General features: G+C 37.5%; 3 protein-coding genes across 5 annotated transcripts; all 3 read right to left on the bottom strand.

Moving 5' to 3' along the window:
• Positions 1-91: 91 nt before the first annotated feature.
• Positions 92-6026, bottom strand: LOC119907154 (serine/arginine-rich splicing factor 10-like). Of its 3 annotated transcripts, none has more exons than XM_038724785.1 (6): positions 5867-6026; positions 3781-3885; positions 2635-2738; positions 1723-1894; positions 1542-1595; positions 92-1348 (listed from the first exon to the last, which is right to left on the bottom strand). In XM_038724785.1, exons 1-6 carry the CDS (start codon positions 5929-5931, stop codon positions 1126-1128), a joined length of 723 nt encoding a protein of 240 aa, XP_038580713.1. In that variant the 5' UTR covers positions 5932-6026; the 3' UTR covers positions 92-1125. The 3 variants fall into 3 exon arrangements, with proteins under 3 accessions (XP_038580713.1, XP_038580712.1, XP_038580714.1); XM_038724784.1 differs by having other exon boundaries at positions 92-1354; positions 5867-6024; XM_038724786.1 differs by lacking the exon at positions 3781-3885 and adding an exon at positions 3321-3620 and having other exon boundaries at positions 92-1354; positions 2635-2741; positions 5867-6007.
• Positions 6027-6218: 192 nt separating this feature from the next.
• Positions 6219-7226, bottom strand: LOC119907923 (fatty acid-binding protein, liver-like). Its single transcript, XM_038725622.1, has 4 exons — positions 7160-7226; positions 6907-7079; positions 6425-6514; positions 6219-6309 (listed from the first exon to the last, which is right to left on the bottom strand). The coding sequence occupies exons 1-4, from the start codon at positions 7224-7226 to the stop codon at positions 6259-6261; spliced, it is 381 nt and encodes a 126-aa protein (XP_038581550.1). The 3' UTR covers positions 6219-6258.
• Positions 7227-7681: 455 nt separating this feature from the next.
• LOC119907251 (Na(+)/H(+) exchanger beta-like) lies at positions 7682-25147 on the bottom strand. Its single transcript, XM_038724992.1, has 12 exons — positions 24336-25147; positions 17155-17615; positions 16201-16451; positions 15315-15532; positions 14473-14669; positions 13744-13833; positions 13487-13557; positions 12796-12969; positions 11455-11569; positions 11166-11264; positions 10235-10310; positions 7682-9306 (listed from the first exon to the last, which is right to left on the bottom strand). Exons 1-12 carry the CDS (start codon positions 24619-24621, stop codon positions 9047-9049), a joined length of 2298 nt encoding a protein of 765 aa, XP_038580920.1. The 5' UTR covers positions 24622-25147; the 3' UTR covers positions 7682-9046.
• Positions 25148-26307: the final 1160 nt, after the last annotated feature.

Raw genomic sequence — 26307 nt, forward strand, 5'->3', positions numbered from 1 at the left:
ATTTAAATATCTTCATTTAGAGCTTGTAGGAGGTGTTATTGTGGGCCTGTAAAGCTGTTAAGTTTACACACTTAAGTTGCACACTGTTTCCTTATACTGAACGTTATCCGTTTATTACTCAAAATAACAGTTTCTTCCTACTAAAGATAGAAGATTAGGAGAATAATACATGCAGCGACAAGATCCATTCTGAAAAACCATCAACACAGTCGCAGAAACATCAATAAGAGACTTCTGTTCCTCCTTTCAGGACCGAAATTTGGAGAAATCTTACAGAAAACACCACAAAATTTTAAACTTATTCATGTACATTTTAAACCGTTTGTGGTTAAAGTCACTGGTCAACATATTTTTTAACACTTCAAGAACCGTAGCAGCGTTTCTGCGCATTTTAGCCCCCATACTCATATTTCACACTGCTGCAGATCATTTTTCCAACGCAGACTATAAAATATCTTTCTTCAAGGAAGCCACAGACTCTAATTTTCTGAAAATCATTGATTTGTGATTACTTAAAACTTGAACATCAAGTCTACTATTATTTGTCTCAGTCAAGTTATTGTTGCAGGGTAATGCGGTGCACTTTAACTTACTCTGCAACTTTGACAATATACGCTGATGATGGTCTCATAGTAAAATAAATGAACACCAGTGGCTGAAAGAAGGTAAGAAAACAAGACAAATCTACATTCCAGCCATGGAAAATAGCAGTTATGTGTAAAGTATGTGATTTGTTGTCATAAAAACACCCAGAAACGCTGGTTTGGTTCGTTCCTCTTAAAATACTGAATGTTCCTTTTTCTTTTGCAAAAAAAAAAAACAAAAAAAAAACAAAACAGGTGCATAGGGATTAGAAAACAAAACTATCAGTAACTGTATATAAAAAAAGACAATTATTCCTGGCCGACTACCACCGAACACACAAATCTGGAAATCGTACATTTTATAAAACCGAAGGACCAGCATTGTTCTTAAAATGGAGCTGCAAAAACAAGCTTTCTACAAATGGTTCAGTGGACATTACATTCATGTCAAAACAAACAAATCTTTTCTTGACAAATAACCATCTCTGGTCCATCTGACAAAATGACGGATAGAACGAGGGGAGTGGGTTCAGACAATTTTCTAGCGACCTCCGGACTTGCGACCAGCCCAGGATCGGGACCGAGAACGTGAACGGGAGCGTGATCTTGATACGGACCGAGACCTGGAGCGGGATGGGGAGTGTGTCCGTCGCACCTCTTCCTCGGCGTAATGGGAAGTCGATGCTGGGTTGACGTTTTCTCGTGGAGATGCAGATTTGGAGCGTGATCGGGATCTCCCTCTGGACTCTCTCCGAGGCCTCTGCCTGTATCTGAAGACCATTTACACTCAAGTTTTTCCTACAACACTTATTTACTTAACTTTAATAACTTAATTTGACTGCGTTTATGCTTTCATTACAATAAATTACCCAAAACATTCTGTGTATTTGTTCATTAGAGAGAGAGAGTAACAGATGCAAACTAAAACCTCTAAACCATGTCAAAGAGAAGTCGTACCTGTCATCCTCGCGGCTCCTGCTTCTTCCTCTTCCACACATCCGTCCACGAGAGCTGAAGAAAAAACAAAAAAAAAAACAAATGACAAAACAAAAATGATTTTCCTTTTCTAAGAAACTTTTAAATACAACAACTGTGAGGAGTCAGTCTGCATAAAGAAGTTACTTAAAGAAGAACTCACCCTCGAGGACTCTCAGATCGTCTGCGATGACGGTCATAAGAAGGGCTGCGTGATCGGTATCTGTCGTAGCTGCGGCTGCGGGAACGTCTGCGCCGGCCATCTCGATCGTGGTCATCGTATCGAGAGGATCTGCTTGGAGAACGCCTTTCCTTTGTTTTCATCTGATTCGGTGCTGATGTAAATAAACAGTGGTGAGAAAGGAGTTAGCCCAGACTGGGAAAATAGAAAGCACAAAACATTCCCACAAGTAGCAGTTTGTGTGGAATACTAGTAAGAGCTCCTCAGCAAGATCTTTATTTTTAGATGCTCAGGGGGACTGCAAGACCTTGACTCTGAGATCATTGGTGTGTGTAAAAATAATTGCTTTCTGCCCCATGAGCCCTACAGAGTAAATCAGGGTGCTCCTCTATACTGAGCATTACAGTAGATGTGAACCAGTTAACACTTTCACAACCGGTTCAATTGGCTGCACAATGTTGTTATCAGGAAGTGCATGCACTCAATATATGCATTAGAAGACAAAATATACAGAGTCTCAGAGCGCACAAGCTGATTCTGCGTCAGACAATTTGTTTACTCATATCAGAGCACATGTGGAACTAAAAATCCACTCTTTACTGCTAGTATGAATGGAGCCTTTGATAATGTTATTAGTTACCAAGCAAAACTAAGAAGGTCCAGGGTTCAGGTTTTGAAAATGTTACAGGCAAGTATTTTGCCTTTGACCAGCAAACCCCGTTGAATCATTTTGTTCAGTTTTGCTACCACGGCACTTTGCAGTTTAATCCAATGTCATTCTTCATTCTAATTCAATTATCACCATCCTCCATTTCACAGCTTAATCTGAGCATAAGAAATACTTGTTGACAGACTCAGTATTTGGTTGCTTGCAAACAAAAGTTGAACACTCACTCTTTCTGTCACCCTGGGCAAACTGGATTTCAATCTGCCGGCCACAGACCCACTTCCTGTCCAGGCTGTGAAGAGCATCCTCTGCATCGCGCACATCCTCGAATATGCTGGGTGGTTAAGGGTTTTGTTTGCTCGCATTTTTTGGTTAAAGACCACACAAATCCAAATAAATGTTTTCATTTCCTCTTGGAAAGGTGAAGTCAGCAAGGGAAAATAAAAAGAACCACTTACATAAAATCTTAAAAACATCAATTCCATTTTTCTTCAAGATCTCATCAAGATATTTTGCACTTTCTGTTAGTAAGAGGGATGCAGGATATTCAAACATTTTCTTTAATTTGTGTGGCCTGGTTTATAAAAAGGTAGATCAGTTTAAAATGAACACAATATATATGATATTATGATTATATATTACTTAACTAGCAAATAAAAAAAAAAAAAAAAAAAACACAACACAGGCTCAGTTGATTTTTGTAGAGATAAAAGATGAAGCAAGCTTTTCGAACAAATACTTGTCCGGGGGATCAGGATGACAAATATAAACAAATCAAATACATTTATAGTTGATTAAGTTGCTTTGAGAAAAAATTAAAATGGCATTGTTATCACAGGGAAAGCTGATTTTGTCGTCATGTCAAATTTGTGGATTTGTCTAGGGAGGATACAAAATAATTCAGACTTGTTACCTTTGCCCATGCTTGACTTTGAACTTCATCTTGATCTTTACACTCTTTTATCGACTCCCACAGAGACTTGGGTTTCCTGCTTGCCTTTTCCTCTTAAACCTCTTTTCTTTTCCCAATTCTTTGCCGCCATTTCCAAGATTTGTCTCCGTTCCCTTTTCCTCTTCATGCTTTACTTTTCTCTTTTCAACCTTTTCCCTCCCTCTGATCCTGAAGGTCTGTGTGACTTGTCTTTACAGCTACTCTATACGGGTCTTTGTTACTCTTTGTGGCCGGTTCCACAACTGGATGCTTTTACATTTTCTGAAGCAATAACAGAGAAATATGTGTGTTAGATATTCAATCAGATTATGTGCAATAAAAAGAAATGTTATAAATGCATTATCTTCTCTGCTGAAAAAGGAAATTAAAATTGGTTAGCAAGAACACAAACACAGTTAAAAAACTCATTGGGAAAGGATATTGAATGTATGCAAATCCTCTTGGTTGACGTGTATAGAAGTCAAGTGGGATGTAGACATCTACTATCGGCCCATAGCGGCCAAACTCACGCCGCAAATCCTCAGGCCTGAACACCGTAAATACAAGTATGACTTAACTGACCATCATGGGCAACTCTACCTACATCATTAACCAGTAACAACAGCTGGGAGAGCAGTTGATGAGAGGGCTTATAAAAAAGATTTATATAAAAAAAAATAAAAAGTGTACAGTTCTCCCCAAAACACAATAACGTGTTTTACCTCTTACCTGGCGATCCGACAACCTGTCCACACATGGTATCCATGTTATTTGTTTACATTGTTACATGTTATAAGTTTTACTGTTGCTAAAGACACATTTTTCATTCTAAAGGTTGTATTTTGTTCTGCAACAATGTTTTGGGGTAAAGTGACACTTTAGGATACGTACACTAGTTTGTAAACATGCAATTCAATGTAAAAAAAACCCAAACAAGTCTCACTGTTGCTCCATTCAGGTTAGATCAAGTACAACCTTTTTCAGCAAATAAATACTAGTTATGTCTGAAGTGCATGGGTGAATGTTACCACGATAAAGATAAACGGATAGATTAAGATAAGCACTAACATGCTTTTTTCAAACATTCATATACACACTGCATTAGTCAGCATCAGGCAGTAATTGATCATATGCAATCAGATAACAAAAAAGTAACTGTTGTCGGCTGTCATATAAATGACTCTTGACTTTTACAGTAAGTTACTGGTTGTGTGTTTTGATGATGTGCAGATGAAAACTGTTGGTAAAGGTAGCAAACTGCACATATTCTGAATTACAATACTGTATATAATTACTTAGAATTATGTAATTTGTGTGTCCTTGTGCTTTGAGCATTTTAAAGTCAGTAGCATTACTGTTGGTTTTACTGAACACCAGAAACTGGACAGAAAAAGGGCAACAATTTTCAGCCAAAAGCACAGATGCATCACCTTTTTTTTTTTAAACTGTTGAATGACAATGGACTACCATACTAAGTTTAACATTACATTAATAAACTTGTATACGCACAAGTAATGTTTTAATTGCTTTACACTATATGTTAACATTTAACAGATATTAAAACTAACCGATTTAAAAGTTTTTCTAAGGTTACACATTTATTAAATCCACACATGAACATTTAACTGTAAGATTACTATAACATTGTAAGAGTTACTTAATTAAATAAATGGCTAATAAGGTCATGTAACTGTTATTTCAGCTAGAAACTTCATTCAAACCTTGAAATGTTCTACATCTTTCAGTGCAATTTAAGGTTTTAATCTTATTCATATTTAGAACATCTCCTGTGTTTCCAAGTCTTCATAGTCCTTCAGCTACTTCATGCCATTAAAGCCAGCAATGCAGTTTAGCGTCAGCTTTTCAACAATTCTTTAAATATTCTACATCTTTCATACTTCAAACTTTTCAACTTTTCAGTTTAGCGTAAGTCTTTCAGCTTTCACGCCACAATGTCTTTAGAAATTGCTTTTCTAGTTACAGTATAAGGTTGTAACGTTAATGTATAATGTATAAGAGTTAACGTTACCCAATTAAATAAAAACAGATAATTAAAATTAACAACAGTCAACTGAAATAACGGTTAGGCTAACCTGCTAACGGTAGGTTTTTTTAAAAAAATAGTCCAAACAAATAAAATCTGGATTTTTCACAAGTTAAACGTATTTTACCTGCAAATTCACCAAAAATATTTAGTTAAACGTGTCGTTGTTAATGTTAATTCTAAACATGAAAGCGTGCACGGTCAACGTGCAAACAAAGAAACGTTGCTAAAGCACGTTAAGGTTTAACAAAGACACATTACTGTTAAACTTGTTTGTTTGACCTAGAAGTGTAATGTGCTGCTGTTTATAAATATTCCTCTTAGTAAGCGCCTCAGCACGCCGATTTTAACGTAACTTGAGCCTCCGACGAGGATGCTAACATTAGCTGCTAGCTAAGCTACATCAGCTAGCTGCCGTTGACATGAGTTAGTTAGCGTTAGTGAATGAGCTTCGTATCTGGTTGTGGTCTGAATGTGGACTCACCTTGACTCATCCGAGATGTTTCTGACAAACAAAGATGTATTTGGAGGTCTCATGTGTCTGGCCATTAAGTTACACAGACACACACAGCAGAAGAAATGTTTTGGGAACGGAAAATCTGCAGCGAAAATATTTGTAGCGCATGCGCACTTTCAAGGCGCCTTCTGTTCTTCCTCTCAAACAGTAATCAGGAGATAAAAACCCACAGCGCCCCCTGCAGTGTGGACTTTTCACCTCCTGCAGCTGTGGCAAAAACAGTGTACTGAATGAAAACTTGTTGGTTTATTTCATCATTCAGATTTATTCACAATAGTATTAAGCAGTTTTTTTTTCATTGTATTATTTCCAGGTGGCCTCCTCCTTGAAGCTGAGCTACTGTAGCTGCCAGGTGTTGATCAGATTCGTTTGCTTCTGCTGATGAAAGTCACAGAGCCAGAAGTGAAAGTCTGGAAAAGTGAGAAAGCATAGACAATTTAAAAAACTCACAGTCTACGTTTCTTTCTAACACTGGAATACTCACATTAACAGCAGTTTTTCTGGTAAATAATTAAAGCCACTGACCTCCACCATGTCGTCCCCTTGGATCTCTCGGACAGAGGTGAATTTGTCAGTCTCAGCAATCAGTTTGCCATTCTCCTCTCTGACAGTGCACTGGTCAAAACCCAAAACTTTTTGTGTCATAACTTCCTTTGTTAGCCAAGAAAAAAGCATGCCTCCCATGCATAAATCAAATTATTACAAATTAAAAATGCAAAATAAACTTCCAGAGGTTTAAGGCACAAAAGACACCAATCTCTTCTACTATATTGATAGTGAACTTAGGAGCAAGACAGATATCGTCATGTTTCAATATTTCCTTTTGTTTATTGTTTCTTTCTCTGCATCTTTTACAGCATTTGTTTAAAAATTGCACAAAAATATTCCTGTAGCCTCACTGACATGGAGACACTTTTTATGGTAAAATGTTGGCATCATCAGCTCAAATAAAAGTATCAAGTCTTCTCTTCTGTGCTCATAATATGCGTAAAGTGTTTGAGTCTTACCTTAAACTTCCTGCCATCCACAGAAGTCATCTCTGACTCCTTTCCGATGCTGAATGAGTGGACTTTAGTGCACATGGGAGTCTTCATTGTGTAGGTGAAGTCTTTGCCGTTCTGCTCGATCACTAGCACCGGTTTGACTTCCTTTCGCATTTTGACAACCATTTGAGGTGCACCTTGAATGATTTTTTTTTTTAAAAACACGATAGATGCATACATGGGCAAATAAATCTTTTAAACATGAAAATGTTCTTACCTACTACTTTTAGGAACTCCTCAAGGTTTTCCTCAGAATAAACTTTCCATGTGCCATTGAAGTCCATGTCTGCTGGTCGTGTTGCTTGCCCGAGGATGTTTGTTGTTCTTGACATAATCCCATCACCCACTCTGCTGGTTGGCAAGTTGGGGACTTCAAACTCCCTGTTATTTGGACTGGGATTTCCAGCAAGAGCCACGATAGGTTGAACTATCTGTTAGTCCACATTTAGAAGCTGTGGTGTAACATCTTTACAGAATGCAACAACAGATGTTAAGTAATGTATATGGGGTTCGAATCCACTGTGAGACACCATTGTGTCCCTGAGCAAGACACTTAACCCCTAGTTGCTCCACCAGCATCAGCTAAATGAATAAATGTAAATGTATATAGATAAAATATGGCACCAGATATGAGTAAGGGGGGGGGGGGGGCATATGAAGGTGTTTGCCTGGATAGACCAAATCAAACATGTTTCTTCTTCCAATATATTCAACAAAATTGCTGCATCTTGACACTGAACACAGGCAATTAACCTTTATTTCAGACAGAAATGGAGACTTTCCTTCATTTGACAAATATTTATGACTTGAGGACATTTTCTTTTTCAAAATATAAAACAATACATCGACTGCCACACACACACACACACACACACACACACAGAAAGCATAACACATTTTAAGGCATACATGTGGAGGCAGTGGAAGCTCAGGCTGCAGATATGAAAAATGTTTTACCTCTTTAACCTCCTAATAAAAGTGTCCAAGCATGCTCAGTTAGCAGGAACAGATATGTAGAATTTCGTTACAAAGTCGACAAACGTAATCACTGCTTTAATCTTAGTGAAGCTCTTAGAAGTCAAAACACTTAAGCTTACAAAACAGTAACATCTTAAATAGATATAGGTGGAACAGGTTTTGGACAGAAACACTTATTTATGTGTGCAGAGGAATCTGTCAGTACTGTGTCCCTGAGAAAACATTGATCACTCATGGAGCGCTGTTAGTGCTAAGCTTGTTCACATACCTCGGTCAAACAATATTTGCAATTTATTCTTCACTTGTAAGTCATTTTAACACCAGATTTGTTACTTCAGTTTCACCAGGACACTTAACTGAGCAAAACACATTTTCAATCACTGGAAATTATACCCTCTGGTCGTGTTTTTATACATATAGGATAGTATGACTGGATTGATAACAGATACCAATATTGATATTTGAGTTTAAAATGTTTTGATAATGGCATCACCTGCTCAAATGAGTTCTTAAAGAATTTTGACCAGGATATGTAAAGAGTGAGACCCTTTTCACAGTTAATAAAAGGACCAAAGGCACCAGTTTAATTTAAAGTTGCTTGTCGGACCAAATAGTTTCAGAAACCCCCTGTACACACCTTTACGACATCATATGCTAAGAAACCCACATTCATAGCCACTTGAGGTGAGAAGGAAAGCTGGGTTTGAACTCCTCTCTCAAGCTCTCTTTAATTAATTTGGTACTCAACAATTCTGTTAATTTTCATGTGAATAACCGACCCCAACACTATGCATGTCTTCCAGGAGCGACTGTCTGAAACTGTGTGCTGTTAGCACAACATTCAAACGATATCTGTCACTGTTGACGTTTGGCACAATACAGGCTGTAATAAAATCCTGAAAAAGCAAATGGTCAGTAGTGCATGCTTTGGTAATGTGTTACATGATAAAAATCCTTATGAACTCATGGATTTTTTCTTTTTGCATAATCTCATCTCACAAATACAGAACATGGAAAAGAATAACACTATCAACTATTTTAAATTAATAAATGTCAAGCAGGGATCTCCACTCTTTGAATACAACAGATTACACAAGGAGATTGTAAACTGTAAATATGAGAGATATCATGAGCCATCCTCTTCCTCGTCCTTGTTGGGACCGGGGTCACTAAGGCAGCGTGACAGTTTTATTTGCTCTTGCTCATCCTGATCGTCTGGCACTTTCGTCCTCAGCTGAGCGTCACCTTTGGCTCTCTGTGCGTTGCTCTGATTGGTCCTCTGGGGTGATTCGTTCAACAGGCTGACGGCATCAGGAGGGCAGGGATGTGGCTGAGCCGTCTGGCCTCGGGGGCTCTCACTGTTATCATAAGTGTAAACCTGGTGTTCTGGGATACAGAAACAGAGCAGCGATACATTAGTGCTTAAAGTTTTTCTAAAGCAGCTGCAAAATCATAAAAACATTACGGTAGTTTGGGCTTTGACGAGGGTTGTTTTTTTTTTAGGATGTTTAGGTAATCTAAGGGTAATTGTCTAATCCCTACGATCAAACCTTTTAGTAAAAAGTAAGTTTAGTTTATTTAATCAAAGCTTTATTATAGTTAGTTATTGTCAATTTATGGTTGAGAGAATATGATCCAGGTTCACATTAGAGCCAAATGGATACTGAATTTTTGAGGCCAATACTGACACTGGCAGTGGTAGAATGTAACATAGTACAGTAATATTATGATAAAGATTAAGCTACCCAGCAGTATATAAAGTAATTATAATTAGCTCTTCCGTTATTAGCTGCAACATTAAAGTGATCTTTCCACATAATGTATCACTAATTATAATCCAGTAATATAATATATATATATTCTGAGATTGACCATTCTGCATAATGACTCATTTTACTTTTGGTACTTTAAGTATATTTTGATTGAATACTTAGTAGGTATGTATAATCTTGTTATCGTTGTTACGTCATCACGCAAATCAGCTTTAAAATATTACTTTACATTTACATTTCTTTTACATTTTTATCCAAAACAACTTATTGCTATGTATGACATAGGTTGCACACCTCTGGAGCAACAAGGGGTTAAGTGTCTTTCTCAGGGACACATTGGTGTGTTACAGTGGGGAGTTGAACCTGGGTCTCTCACACCATGTCTTAAGGCGAGTGTCTCATCCATTGCGCCATCACCACCCAACTTTACACTTTTTATTGGTCCCTCCCTGCATTATGTTCAGACCCAAAATCCTGTTTTACCCAGAACTATGTAGAATTAAAGAAAGAAAATGATAAGATGAATTGTGTGTTTTACCGACCTGAGTCAAAGCAGACTTTTCTCACTGGCGCTGGTGCTTCTTTGCGGTTTGCAGGAACCGTGAGGTAGTGACTCATCTGCAAATGAGACACAAAAGGTTCGTCAGGATGGAACTTTGTTTCAGAGCTAAACATTTTAAGAATTTGCTTCACAGCATTCATTCTAACTATTTATGTGAGTATACAATCCTCTCTTTGAATATGCCTCTATACAAACACAGCCTGTCTGTCTCCTGCAACCAGAAGAAAAATCGTTCATGCTACTTTTATGTCAGTCTTAGACTTTGGTGATATTATCTATATGCGTGCTTCAGCTACCACATTAAAACAACTGGATGCTTTTTACCATTGTGCACTTAGATTTATCACCGGTGATAGTTATATACACATTACTTTTATCAATATCAACATGTTGGATGGGCCTCTCTGTATGTGTGACGTGAGCAACATGCTCTCTTGGTAATCTACATAGCACTTATTTTAAAACTACCTCCATATATATCAGCCTTAATGTCCACTTGAGTAACAAATACAAATACTAGGTTACAGACATGGATTACTTTAAATACGTCAGCAGTCTCCACAGAGTTGGGGAGGACTGCTTTCAATTCCTTCGCTACATATTTATGGAACAAACTGCCGACTAAACTCAAGTTAAACAGTCAATGTTTAACAAATTTAGAAATGTTATGCAGAATCATTATGATGTTGTATGCTATTTTATGCTAGTATGCTAGTTTAACTTGAATTGTACTTCTTGGTTTTATTTGTTTTAATACATTTTTGTATATTCACATTTGTTTGTCTACTGTACATGTTAACATGTTTACACAGGCCACAGCCTGTTTTTCCTGTTAAAATAAACTTAAATAAAATATCATCTGCTATGTATGTCTGTGTTCATATGTATACAAATATTAGGCAAAAACTTACCCTCCTCTGCATCTCCACCCTCTGCTTCCTGAAGCGAATTTCACTCATACTGTCCTCAAACGGGTCGATCATCAGGTCATGTCTGCTGTAAGAACGAAGCTGAGGACACAGGAGCAAAACTATGAACCGCAGCGTCAGAAACGCGTTAATTTGCAAAGGGCTTCTTAACCAACAAGCGACAGACTTTTCCGACAACTCATCAATCTGCCTGCAACACACCTCAGCTCAACAACACGATCAAACCCAAAGCAAACTGACTGCTACCAACACTCGTAGTTGTGTTACCAACCCGCTGTCTGGTCTTCTGCAGATGGCTTCGCAGGATCTTTCTGATCTCTTCCTCGCGACTTTTTGAGATGCTCGGGATTGCCCGTTGTCTGGCCGACCCTCTTGGCTGAATGTTTCTGTGGAGACACACGTAACATATCACTGCTATTTAAAACAACAAACTATTGTCTCAACAAATTCTATTAAACAGCCTTAAGAGAACTAAAAGGACAAAATGAGCATATATATTTCTGCAGTAGTTGATATACCAGAGGTTTACAACCTTTATTGGCTTGTGTTGCCTTATTTGAAAACTAATTCACAAGGAAAAGGAAAAAACATAGTAACGTCTGATAACACAAATATACAGTAGTTTTCTTCATCATCAATGTTTTTGGCATCTGTATTAATAACAAAATTAGAATCTGCATGTTGTTGTTGTTGCTCCTACAATGTCATTTTATTCTCTGCAGTAATTCTACAGCAGACTCTACTTTTGGCCTTCACATCTCCTGCTTGGTTCAGACCCTTTTTGAAGAGTTTTTTTTTTTGGATGTGCATGTGTTTATTCTCCATTGATAACCAGTAATCCACATTAATAACCTTCTATCCTGTGCTATATTTTAGAACAAAAATCTGAATATTTTGGTAGCATATAAAATAAAAGACATACATGAATGCTTGTGTTTTGTGATGTATTCCTGCTTCCCTACTGTGCAGACACTTTGCTGCTTGCTTACATTATTTTTCTGATATCCTTGTTCTTTTATGCTAAACGTTATGATCAGATGCACTTCATGACAGATGATATTGGATCCTTATAAATAACTGAGACTTTATGAAAAGACACAGAAGGTTGCGACCATATTTTTTAGCACTTATTTCTTCTTCAGTACTGCGAGAACTGCTGTTCTCCTGTGCCTTTGATTGATTGTTTGGTTTCTCTACTGCACTTTTTTTTCATTGTTGCATTTGGGTGACTAATTGTATTTCGGTTATATTCTATACTTTATTTCATAATACTGTGTGCATTTTATTTCATTTTATAAATTTAAAAATTCAAAATTATTATTGATTTTATTCAGTTTTTTATTGCACATTCCTTTTGAATGTCCTTGTAATGGTTTTGTTTGCCTTTCTAAAGCACTTTGAATTACCTCTATGATTTATATGTACTACATAAATAAAGCTGCATTTTTTTTCATGTAATGTTAGTGGCATTTAGCCATGCAGGTAGTTTGTTTTTTCGATATTTGTTTCCGAGAATACCAATGTATGTTTCTAGAGAAAATGTCCCGGTTACTCTGGGTAATCCATAAAACTGGACAGAAACTGACAGGATACTTCTAGTATTCGCACTTACTGCATGGAAACGGACGACACAATCGTGGGCAGCTTAGCGGCGCTTCCACTCTCCACCAGCATCATGGCCTGTTTCATCTCCATCTTGTTGTAGAAGGAGATGAGCTGAGGCTCGGTGGAGCGGTCGCCTGCGATCAGCCACCTTTTCACGTAGGCCTTGTTGAAGCGGTTCAGCCTGAGTCCAGCAGAAAAAAAGCTTTAACAAAATTTAAGGTGACATTTATACCCACCCACCTTCATGCAGGTGTCCTTGACCAAAGAGAAAGTGTTAAAATCTACTTAGCACCACGGCCATGGTGGAAGTACCACTACAGGGAATTGTGTGTTTTAGCCCTGTACATATCTGATACCTCCAATCATATGAGGAAGTCATGAAATGTGGTTCTTAACCACAACAACAGGATATTAATTTGGCAAAATGACTTCCTGTCACTCTGAAGCATCAATGTTTGCAGCAGCAACATGGGAGAATTTGTACAAGATCATATTCACACTAGAAAATAGTCCCATTTAACTTGGTCACGGTAAAAAAAGAGATCCTTTTAGCCAATTCCCTCCTATTATAAATGATTTATTTTGCAATCACACATTTTTGAACGCCACTCATCATACCAAAATATCAAAATCTTCCCTCAAAAGACAGTAACCCAGAGGAGATGGAGGACATGTTGAGAAAAACAAATAAATCATACTTGTCTTTCCAGTGATGATGCCCGTAATGACCACAGACGTCTTCAATGCCTGTGAGGAGATGATCCAGGAACTGAAGACAGAATGAGTTTTTATATGCCGTTATAAGTATCTTATGAATGATGATGAACAATAAACACCACAACAATGACAAATGGCATTTGAAAATCATTTGAAGTTTGACTTTTTTTGTCCTTTTATGTAACTCTAGTCCTTTATTGTTTAGCTGTAAAAACTCACAAATTATTATTGATCTCACCTGTGTGTGAATCTCCTCATTAATTGATCCTTTGGTCTCCTTCTTCCTCTTCACCGCCAGAAGCTCCACCAAAGGCCTGATTGTCATTCCCTAAAGACAGAAACAGGAGCAAGGTCTTTTTCAGTATAGACTGTATAACTTCATTCACAAATAAGATTGCAGTGTCGGCTGCAAGACTTGATTCCAACAATTCTAATAACTATGGAGCGTTAACATAAAATATTTGTAGAAAGGAAATAGATGTAATTGCTTCCAAAATCCATAAGATGTTTTTCTCAAATAAAAAATCATGCAAAAAAACCCCAAACAGCTTGGAGCCACCCACCTGTGTTAAAGGTGCGGCACCTTCCTATGACTTCCTCAGTGTGATACCAATCAAGGGTACTTCAATAATTTGAACCATGTAATGTCACTGCATGCAAACAATATAAGTAAATCAAATTACATTGACATATGTCATAACCATAATAACAAAAGATTTCAGCTCTAATAAATAAGTTTGTTTAAAAAAGGAAGCTGCAATGGTCCACAAATTAGTTACTGCAATTCCAGTTAGTCACCAACAGAGGTGAATAAAGATTACTGGTTCCCAAGATGGAGGACATAACAAAAAAAGGAATGATAGAATAAATTAAATTTTAAGTCATAAGTGACTTTATACCTATGCAAAAAAAAAGAAACACACAGAACAAACGCACATTTATGTTTGTCATGAAAAACTTTTCTCACCTGCACAAATACTGTGAAGAAGATGACTGTGATGATGGCGGTAAGGAACAGGTCCTTCATCTTGCTGTTAGTCAGCAGGAACCCCAGTGAAAAGGCTATGGCCCCTCGCAGGCCACCATAGGCAACAATGAATTGGTCTTTTTTGGTCAACTTCACAATACGGAATTTATTGATGATGTATGTGAGGCCAATGACTCCTGAAACACACAGAAAACAACATAATAGACTTTAGAAGGAAAAGGAAGGGGAAGAGGAAAGGAGGACGCCAAGAACTACAAATACCACTAATATCTTCTTAATCATTACATATCTGTTTTAATAATTTTACACTGCACTATTTGTCAAAATGTCTATACTGTAGCCTGTGTCTGATTTTATTATTGTGTTATTGTATTATTGTATGAGTAAGCACATTGTGAGCAATGTACAATCCAAAGTCAAATTCCTCGTATATGTACCGATACCTGGCGAATAAAACTGATTCTGATGCTGATATAATGTATAGTATAAAGTATTTAGATTAAATAAGTATAATAAGCAAGTCAGTTTGAGGTTATTAGTGTAAGATTTAGTTACACTAAGCAGATTTATGGAAAATTGTTATGATGTTTGGCCTGAAAATCTTCCTCTAAGGTTGGACACCTGCAGTTAAAAGAACAACGATTGCATATTTTTTTCCTAATCTGTTTTACCCTTTCATGCAGGGAAACACCGCATTGGTCCAGAAATTACAATAATGACATTAGAGAAAAGCAGGGATACATTTAAATAAACCCTGTGATGTTAGTTTGCCAGCTAATCCAGACAAAAGTCAGCGTTTGGCCATGATTTGTTGTACTGACCGAGAACTCTTGACACCAGACAGAGGATCACAGTGAAAACGACAAAGGTCCAGTTCCAGGCGTGAGGACCGGCCACTGTGGAAACACCGAGGAAGATGAAGATGAGCGTCTCGCTCACGCTGCTCCACATCTTCAGGAAATATTTGATGGTAGTGTACGACTTGTGGGAGATGTTGGCCTCCACGTACGGTCGCATCATCACGCCACATGCTATCAACCTGTGTGGGAAAGGAAGGAAACAAGAAAAGATTATGAATGCAAAGTGAGGTTTGGCATTGCAGAGATGACTTAACCAGTTCTGCAGCTTTAAAGCTGTACTAAACAATATTACATTAAGTACAAGTGTTACTAACCTAATAACAAAGAGAGGCTTCAATACAGAAGTCTTAATTGAGACATTAGATTTGTTTTTGTTTTATTTAAAAACTGAAATTAGGTTTTGGAAATCTGTCCAGTGTGATCTCCACCCACAGGAGCCTGGCTCTGTCCAAAGGTAACAACATCTACCTGTTAGCACCTCTAAAGCTCACAAATAAACACATTAAATCTCTCTCTTTTAAAAAAAAAAAACAACAACCCAACAAGTTATGGGGGTTGTGCGCAGGACTATGTCTTGGCTTGGCAGTGACTTGTTGGCATCTTTTCAAAACTGTGAGGGGGGCATGTTGGTTGGGCAGACCCAAAGTTGCATGAATGTGATTCATGTGGTGGCAAGGCTATTTTGCTAACCTGAATCTTTTGCTTTATTTCAATCACCTGTGTTGTTAATGATTGATATAAATGAAAACTACTTTTGCTGGAGTTGGGGGGGCATGAACTTTTTTTTGTTTTCTAAAGGGGGGCGTGACTGAAAAAGTTTGGGAACCAATAAGGCTGAGTGACTTACGACATGATGCCTGATAGATGGAAGACCTCGGCAGAGAGGTAAGCCATGTAGCTGTAGAGGAAAACAAACAGTGGCTCGATGACTCGGGTGTGCGAGGTGAAGCGGGAAGTAAAGGCACCAAGGAGGCCGTAGATGGCTCCCACCATGATGCCTCCCACAGAAACCACGAAGAAACAGACTACACCGAGCAGGGCGTCGACCGCAGTCACAGTTCCTACTTGAGAGAACTCCTCGAACAGATGATACAGAACCTGCACAGAGAAAAAAACATTTCCAGAGTCTGTTATTGTCTGTTTTGGCTTTACAGCTCTCAACCTTGTACTGGTTATCTTAGAGAAAGGAGGTTTTGTTCTTTGTTTATTAACAGGGTATCTCAAAAATTCGGATCCATTTCATTTGGGGGATGGGGGGGGGACTCTTAGCTTCTGTCTCATGAACTTTTATTTTCATTTAATTTTAACAGGGAAAACAGACTGAGACCTGAGTCTGACTCGGGATCTTGTGTACACATGTTAGCATGTACAGTATACACAAACAAGTAGTGAACGATTAATCAATTATCAAAATACTAATAATGGCTATTAATTTAATATTTGACAATTAATCCACTAATCGTTGCAGCTCTATTAGGTACACCTTGCTAATTTACGGTCTACCCTCATTGATAGAAATGGTGTGGAATAAATAATAGAAACACTTGTCAGTATAACAAGACAGTTAACCAGCAGCATCCTTAGTAATGTATCATCTAAAAACAGTTTTATTGTATTTTACTTCAGCTGACAAAAAGTGTTTGCAGTAAAAAAACCCTATTACAACCTTTCTCTAGTGGAGGTGAAGTTAAAAGTGGTATAAAATCGAAATACTCAACTAAAATACAAGTACTTAAGCTTGTACTTAAATTGTACTTTAGTTTAGGTACTTCCCACCACAGCACCTCTAGCCTTCACTCACCACAGTGACAGCGTCGTTGAGGAGCGACTCCCCGAACACGAGGATGTGAAGCAGCTCGTTGATGTGGATCTCCTCGAACACGGCCAGGACGGCCACGGGGTCAACGGCCGAGACGATGGAGCCGAACAGCATGCAGGACAGCAGGTCCACGTTGCCCAAATTGGCTCCTTCAATCTGACACACTCCGTACATCGTCCCGCCGAGGAAGAAGGTGTTCCACAGAGTCCCCACCACCGCAAACACCAGGATGGTGCCCATGTTCTCCGTGAATGCCCGGATGGGCAGGAAGTATCCGGCATCGAGGATGATGGGAGGCAGCAGATAGAGGAAGAACAGCTTGGAGTCCAGGACCGGGGCTTCCCCCCCGATGGCTTTGATAATACCGCCAACCAGCAGACCAACGAAGATCAGCAGACAGCTCTCTGGGACGATGTGCGACACTCTGGGAATAATGTGAAAACCTGCGGAGAGAGAAGGTTTAAAGAGTTTACTCATGAAAACTTTAATTTATGAAACAGTTAAAAAGGTACTTTAAATGCTCTTAAATTTAAAAGTAGTATAAGTTGGATAAAATTGAGCATCTTGGATGTCCGCAGTACAGAAACAGACTATAGACTATAATATATCAGTTATCATTTCTTAAGGATTATGTAATGTTTTCCTTCAGTTCATGGTCGTTTTAGTCTTCTTTGCTTAGAAAAAAATATTACCTTCAAACACAATGTTTGAAGTCATACTTAAAAAATAACAGAAGTGACACTTTTTATTTCCATTTCAGCCAATTTCCATTAGTTCCCCCCCATTATAGTGTTTATATATATATATATATATATATATAAAATCAAATACGCTGAAACATTTATCAAGCATGCTGCTTTTCTCTGTGTCGTATCTTTCGTTGGACAAAACAAATAGTGTGAAAACTGCATATTTTGATGTATTTAATTTTTTCACAAATCAACAATTACTGAATACTCATACTAAAATTAATTCACAATAACTTGTTTATAAGTCTAGTTGTGACATAAGTAAAAACAACAGGACCTCACATTCACTGCAGAAGAACAATGCAGGACACACAAAAAAAGACATCATCCCATAACCTTGTAACCTTGAGTCTACATTTAGTGATACATGCGTGACAATAAAAAATTATCCACTGAGCCATTTGTACTTTGCAGCAACGTCCTCATGAAATATAAAACCTTGCAGCTACTGCAGGAGAAGAAACAGGCTGTTTATGGGAACAGAACGTCTGTCTGAAAATGTAATTTAATTAATTATTTAATCTTTTAGGTTTTATTTAACCTGTACTCAACTGAGATGTCTTCACTACCAGCCCTTAATGAATGTTACTGAATGAAAAATCAATGGTTGCAACCAATCATCGTTGATTAATCAGTTTTTCTCACTGATTTATCCTTTAAAATGCCAGAAAATAGTCCAATCACAAGTCCCCAAGGCTCCAAAGTAACGTCTTCATATTTCTTCTTTTGTCTAAACTTCAGTCGAAAAACCAAAGACAGCCAATTTAAATTACATTGATATTAAACAAACAAGCAACAAAACCTTACATTTGAAAACAGCTTTAGATAAAATTTTAGCTTTTTTTCTAGTGAAAACTGGATTATTTTACCTCTTTGGTGAGAAAGTCTTGAGGCCGTAACCTGTGAGGAGGGGTCACAAGTACACTTTCTTTTAAGAGGTCAGAAACCAAAAATAGTTTAAACCGCTGATCGTTTCACTACAATATAGCCTAAAACAAATCTTTTCGTCACAGATATTTTGTATTTATATCTCAACGGTAATCAACACACATTATTGTACACAGAAAGTAACTATATTTTCAACCTCATAAAAATTTTAATTACTAAACTGATAGCTGTTTTACATATTTAAAACTGTACTGTACAAATAAATTATCCTACTTTATAGCTAGCTAACATTAGCTTGCTGGCTAACACCACTGTAGTTGTGGAACTGTTAGTAATGCTACTTAGCTTCTGACTGATGCTAACAAATTTTATGGTGAAAATAACATTACAAACGTTTTAAGTGCAATAACGGATTTTTTGGCAATTTGGAGGCAGCAAAAACAAGCACTGAACCTTAAGTTGATAAATCAAATTTGTTTACAGTTGCTGATTTAAACATCCAGCAATCCAGAGCAACATTAACCATCATTAGGTGTTGTGTTTCTGTCAACCTGACAGATGCAAGTCAATTATTTAGCCAAGGGTGCCACTTTGTGCTGAAAAGTGGTGAGGACATGTAAGAGCTCAGATTAGGAGTGCAGTGATACACTTGCTCCCGAAACGTGACAAAAACAAGAAGATAAATATTCACTAATGTGATATGTTTTGTGGGGTCTGGGGGGGGTCCTCCCCCAGAAGATTATGAGCATTAAACACTTAATGTCCTGCATTCTGGAGACATTTTCTGGACCAATTCATGGTTGAAATGTATTATATAAAGGGAAACACAAAATTCAGGTGTAAGGTGACAACGCAAAATATAATGTAATATAATGTAGTAATCAGCAACTTGTTTTTTTTAGCTTTAAGTTACTTTCTTGGACAATGCATGTCATTTCTTATTTATTATAAATATTTATTTACATTGCATTACATGTTTCTTATTGTGCAAATTAACCTTTCTCAAAGCATCAACATCATTTGTTATTTAACATTTCTTGTTGCCAGAAATTGTACCTTTCATGCAGGTAACCCTTTGTTTAAACATCACAACGATATGAACTGTTGGTTATTCCCTCAGGCAAAGTCTGCAGAGATGCGGCCTTAAGGAGGGCATGAAAAGTCTGCAAGAAAGCCCTCACGCACTTGACGATTTGACAGTGGCATGGTCCTAAACACTCACGGACTCACTGAGAACACGCCTCAATGTCCGTGAGTCCATGAGTGTGGAGTTCGGGATTCAGCCTATGAGAGCGGATGAACCAAAACAAAGCGAAACATGCTGTGGCAGCTCCTAAACTGTGGAATAATCTACCTCTGCTCATTAGACAGGCTTCTGCACTGTCTGTTTTTAAATCTGTTCTTAAACCCCACCTCTTTTCCTTGGCCTTTGCCACCTGAGGTTGACATTTTTGATTGTATTAATTTTATTGTTTTTATTGTATAATTGTTTTATTTGTATGTTATGCCTCATGTGAGATGAATTTCATGTATTTTATTTATTTTTCTGCACAGCAATTTGTCCACTTTGGTTGTTTAAAGTAAATTTCGATTGATTGATTACAGTAAAGCAGCTGTCAAGCAGCTAAACAAATGGGTTGAAAACTCACTATAAAGCTCTGTGAAGCCGAGGGAAGATGCATTCAGGTGCTAATTCTCTGTAGGTTCATCACTACGAGCGGCCCATTTCACAGAATAACATTTTAAAATTATCAATTTTTGCCACTTAAAATAATTCAAAAAAATATTATTTTGAGCACAACTATGAAGACAGTGTTTATTTATTGTCAACAAAAACACGGACTACAATAGGAATCAAAGAGGGCAGTAAGTCTGATTCATGCTGAACTGAACTAACTGCTCTGTCAGTTTCATTCAGAGTGAGGCCTTGACATTCAGTCTCTGCGTCATGTGATGTGAGGTTCAGGCTGCTATAACAAATGTTTTCTGCTACGTTTCTGCAGTCAGTGGTCTTGTGTGCATCTGTCCCCGCCCCTCCTCTTTCTCTGACTCCACACACTGAGATCTTTGTTATCGAGCAGTGCATTAGGATAGGAAGTCGGACCGGCCCTTTGAGACAACAGCTGGACGAAACAGATAAGATGCCAGAGACCTTCGTTCCGCTCACACAGCCAAAAACAAACCGCAGGAGAGATTGGTACAGCCAATCAGAATCATCTCTGACCAATGTTTAGTCATTAAACACGGTGGCATGGTGGATAATACAACAACATAGTCTAAATGCACCATTATTTATACTTAGACTGTCCTGTGGAAAAAATAAACATCACCGTAATGAGGAGTGTAGCTGAGGACACCAAGGACATGCCCATAAAATTTTAAGTTTCTGAAACTTTCTAAAATAGTTCAACTTTATATGAACAGCAACAGTTCCGATTTTACAGGCAAAAGGAAAGATGGAAAAGAGTATAACACTGATTAAGATACAAAAATCCTATTTTTATGAGATTCTATGAGAATGCTAAATAAAATATTTAGCTAATATAAATAGATACTTGGCAGATAATATCTAACTGTTGTGTTATCTGGAAAAATTGCAACTAGCACAATTTAGATTTTGCTTTTATTTTCCTAAAAATGTACTGAGCGGGAAATTTTACATTAAAAAAAATAAATATCTTAATGCTCTCTGGAGGACAAACTTTGTAATAGAGACACTCAAACATGTCGGGAGGCGGCAGTAGCTCAGTCTGTGGGGACTTGGCTCTGGAACTGGAGGGTCGCTGGTTCAAGTCCAGCACAGACCAGTGTGGACTGGTAGCTGGAGAGGTGGCAGTTCACCTGCACCTCAGGACGGGAGTCGTTGTGGCGTTCACACTATGTGACTGATCGGTGACATGGGGTCACACACTGCACAAGCTGATTACACAGCTGAAGGTGCCCTTGAGTAATGCCCTGAACCCCTAATTGCTCAGTGTGTCTGACTACATCATATGTTAATGCACGTGTATAGTTAACATATGTTTGTGTGTTTTGGACCTGTGTGTATAATGATAACTATATATCTGTGATAAGTGAATATTTGTCTGTTTGGCTCTATTTAGTTTGACCATAATGTAGAGATAAAATTGACACTAAATATATTTGAACAGTTAAATGAATAAATAAAATGTGCTATTTTGTGATTTTCTTAAATGCTCTGAAAACTGCACAGAGTTTGGTTGGTGGCTGGTCAAATGTTTGGGTTAGGTGGGGTCACTGTAAAAATAGAAAACATGAAATAGAACATACCAAAAAACACTGACAGAATGAATACTCCAAGTAATAAAATACATCCACAACAATAATAAAAAAAACATGACAAGAAAAAAAAAGATAAAAACTGAGTCTCATAAGAATTGAGTAAGCTGACAACCTGTTGGATAAATTACTTCTTTTATAAGTTCTTTGTAGCCAGAGGTATCCTGCAGTGTAGCCTCTCAACATATATCGTAATAACATATATTGTAGTTGTGTCAAAGCAAAAGATTCACTTACTATCTCCTGAGAGATACATTTAATCCCTCTAATTAGTCTGAACAACTGCTTTCAAACCCCTTACCAAGGCTGCATTTATACTTTCAATCCACCATCACCACCATTCCTAATAGCATTGTGGAACATAATTGAAACTGAGGTTTGTAGAAACACCATTAATGTCACAGCCCATAGAAGGAATATTAAAACTTAGAGCTAGTAAATATGGGCACAACCATCTCTGTCCACAACCAACATTAAATAACCATTGTGTGTTTGCAATTTCACTCCTTCCACATTTTTCAGTGTAGAACCTTCATTCAAACATTAAAATATTCATATGCCGCACAGACTTACACATTAACTGAGACCAGAAATATCAAGAAGGAGGCAGAAACTGGGACTCCTTTAGTTGCTTCCTCAGGCCAGCCATTAGTCAAGTAATGCAGTTTAGCTTCTAGCTTATACTTCATTTTGCACCCTTTAGCCTATTCCCACTTTCTGAACTATTCATATTCCGTCCTACACTTTTTCAGCTATTTCATACTTTTGCTAAACAGTTTATTCAAACAAAAGTACGTTCCACGTCTTTCATTCATTATTAGTCAACTTTTAAACGAAGTAATCCAGTTTAGCATCAGCCTTTCAACAGCAGGCATTCACACTGCAGTTTCTTCAGAAATTAATTCTCTAGTTAATAATTACACTCATTACTAACTGAACTATGCTGAAAGAGTTTTCTTAACCTTCTTTCACTCTCTGAGGGAGACAGGTTTGTTTTATCCATCAACATAGCGATCATAAAAATATGTCTACTAGTTACTGATCTGACTAATATGACTGTGGGCTCACAAAAGCTAATACAAAATGCTGCAACCAAATTTCTACCAAAAAAAGAACAAATTACAATTTGACCTTTTGTCTATAAAGCTCTACACAGCTTTTGTCCAGATAATCTCTGACCTGTTTATCCAATATGAACCTCTTAAGTCATCAGGCCCTTTGGCTGTTCAATGGATTAAAACTAAAGTTGGTGAAGGAGCTTTTGGTTTTTATGGTCCTAGCTCAACTCAACTAACTCAGACTAAAAACATCCCTTCTCTCCTGTAACTTTGATTCATTTGGATGGTTCTGTTTGTTTTTTAACAGCATCTGATTGCTGTTGCTTTCATTATTGCAATTATTAGCTCTTGGTCAGAAGACGTGTTCACATTGTTTTACACCTATGGGTTTGGGGAAGCATTATTTTTTTATTTTGTAAATATGGATGATTCACAAAGACTGCATTGGCTGCTCACACGTGGAACATTTAAAATGAACCAGTTTCATGAAGAAAGTCTAAAAGATGAGAAAACATTTATCAGGATAAACTGTTGGCAGTTTTTGGTGTACAATCTATATGAAATTATAATTTAAAAGTATACATATTATAGTACATATAATGTTGTAACTGATGTTTGCTTTTCCTTTCAGTTGTGTACATGTGTTAACAGAAGATGCAGGTAACATTGGCATGACACAGAAATAAAAAGTAACTGCCTTCCTGTACCTGTTTGGCTAGTTTTGTAAATCATGTACGGTTTATATGTATGCCTGTGTGTGCATGTATGTATATGAAACATGCTATATAGAAAAGATGCTTTCTTGCACAGAAAAAGCGAGATTTATTTAACTCTGTTCCAATTACTTTATGATAACTCAGCAGCTAGTAGTTTCACATCCTCAGTCATAATGTATTTCTTCTTCACTGCTGTTAGGGTAAGGTATTCATTTGTATTTCTCTTCTCTTTTCTGTTGTACTGCTAGACTTTTTCTATAGAAATAAACTTGAACCATTTCACAAACTTTCAGACCCAAATCTGAACCCAACTAACTAACACAGTTTTGGAGCCTACCCCCTCCCTCCAGTCGTGATAATCATTACCCCTCCATTTACAATAACCCATGGGTGGTATTCTTAATTATTTTGGCAGCAGGAAATCCTTCTGTAATCTTGGACATGTAACTCACCAAGTTTCATGAGCAGGGCCAGGAGGATCCACAGAGAGATCTCAAAAGGCTTCTTGACGTGCTCGTAGTTGAAGGAGAGGACGGGGAAAGCCTTTCTGTGAGCATTGGAGTTATTTCTGTGATGGGAGTCATTCTCTGGCGCTCGGGGTGGGTTTCTCCACGTCTCATTGTTTCCTGAAACATCACGACTCGCGGAGGCAGCAGAGACGAAAACGAGCAGCAAAACGCACATTAACCCCGTCAGAGGCAGACTGTAGCCCCTCCGGGCGGGACGGAGCACAGCCATTTTCAGACAGTTTGACGGCTGAACCGCTGGTGCTGCTCAGCTCTAGATCCGATGAAGGTGAAGATGAGGATAGTACGGAAAGCGAGCGTGGTGCGCCACGGAGAAGCGCGCACTTTTACGCACGTACTCCCCATGAATCTTAAATTTGCGCATAGCTGTAGAAGAACAAACGATGGTTTATGTTGCAAACAAACAAGTTGCTGTCATCCGTGTTAATATACACACTTCTCGCCTGCTGAGGTGATTTAAAGTCTGAAGTGTCGTTGGCCTGTTTGATCCTAAACTGTTGTTTTCTCCTCCGATGTAACTCTGATGAGTTGCATCAATTAGCAAGGTCCATGTCCACCTCACAGGAATCTCTCATGCTGAACTTTTTTCCACTTTAACACGCAGCCATTGCACGCAGCCCCTCCGAAGTTTAGCCAGAGTGAAAGTGACATCTGCTGGAGAGGAGGACCACAACGACCACCATGCAGCCTCCACAATATGTAGACGTCTGTGGTGGAAAATACTTAGTATTGCACCTAAATACAATTCTGATGTACTTGTATTTGAGTATTTCTAAACGTACTCTGTACTTTTTACTCTTTATTTTGCAGTTAAATAAGTTACTAGTTTAACATTTTAGATAAAACGATCAGTTTGATGCATTGTTAGATTAATATATTGTTGGATAGAATAATCTACCCACATGTTGACCTTTTACCTCGGCCAGTTACAACATGAAAGTACCACTTGTATGTTAATGCATCAATGATAGTGATCCAATAATAAAATGATGCACAGTGGTGGAAGAAGTACAGACCTGCTAAAGTAAAAGTAGCAATACAAAAGTGTAAATACTCTGTTATGTAAAGTAAATTAGTAAAGTCCTGCATTGAAAATCTCTCTTAAGGAAAAGTACTAGCATCAAATTAACATTATAAGTACCAAAAGTAAAAGTACTCATTATGCAGAATGGCCCATTTAAAAATAATATATAATATAATTGTATTATAATTATTTATGCATTAATGCTTACATCACCTTAATGTCGCAGCTGGAAAAAGGTGCCGACTGCTGGGTAGCTTAATCTCATTTAATATAAAATAATTTACTAGTTGATTTATATTTTGTATTAATAATCAGATAAATAGACCATCTGCAAAATAACTAGTAACTAAACTTTATCATCGAATAAATGTAGTGGAGTATAAAGTAGCATCAAATGGAAAGCAAAGCAAGTACAATAATTGAGCAAATGTAGTTAGTTACTTTTCAGCACTTATGATATATAACACAGGAGCTGTAAGTACATTTTACATCTGTACATATACTAATGTAAAATTTTAAATGCAGGACCTGTAATGAAGAATTTTTATAGTGTGGTATTTCTACATATACTTGAGTGAAGTAAGTTTGTTAAGTGGTCTGATGTATTTCACCGTCTGGGACATATATGATAAACATTGCCTTTGTGATTTATATTATTTTGTATAAATTTTTGTCATTTTAGTTTATTTACTTTTACAAATTGTCAAAACTGAGAAAGAAAAGAAAGCATCAGTTCACCAGTGCAAGATCAATATTACAGCAGCACTTATCCATACAATTATTTATGCAGTGCGTTACAGTGCGACAACATGCAGTACTGAAGGTTTCTCAGTGGGGAAGTTTGATGAATCGTGACGAGAGGAGCATAATGCC

This window comes from Micropterus salmoides, unplaced genomic scaffold (genome assembly GCF_014851395.1).
Source record: "Micropterus salmoides isolate LMB-PRFRI ecotype aquatic unplaced genomic scaffold, ASM1485139v1 Ms_hic_scaffold_17, whole genome shotgun sequence".
NCBI classification, from domain to species: domain Eukaryota; kingdom Metazoa; phylum Chordata; class Actinopteri; order Centrarchiformes; family Centrarchidae; genus Micropterus; species Micropterus salmoides.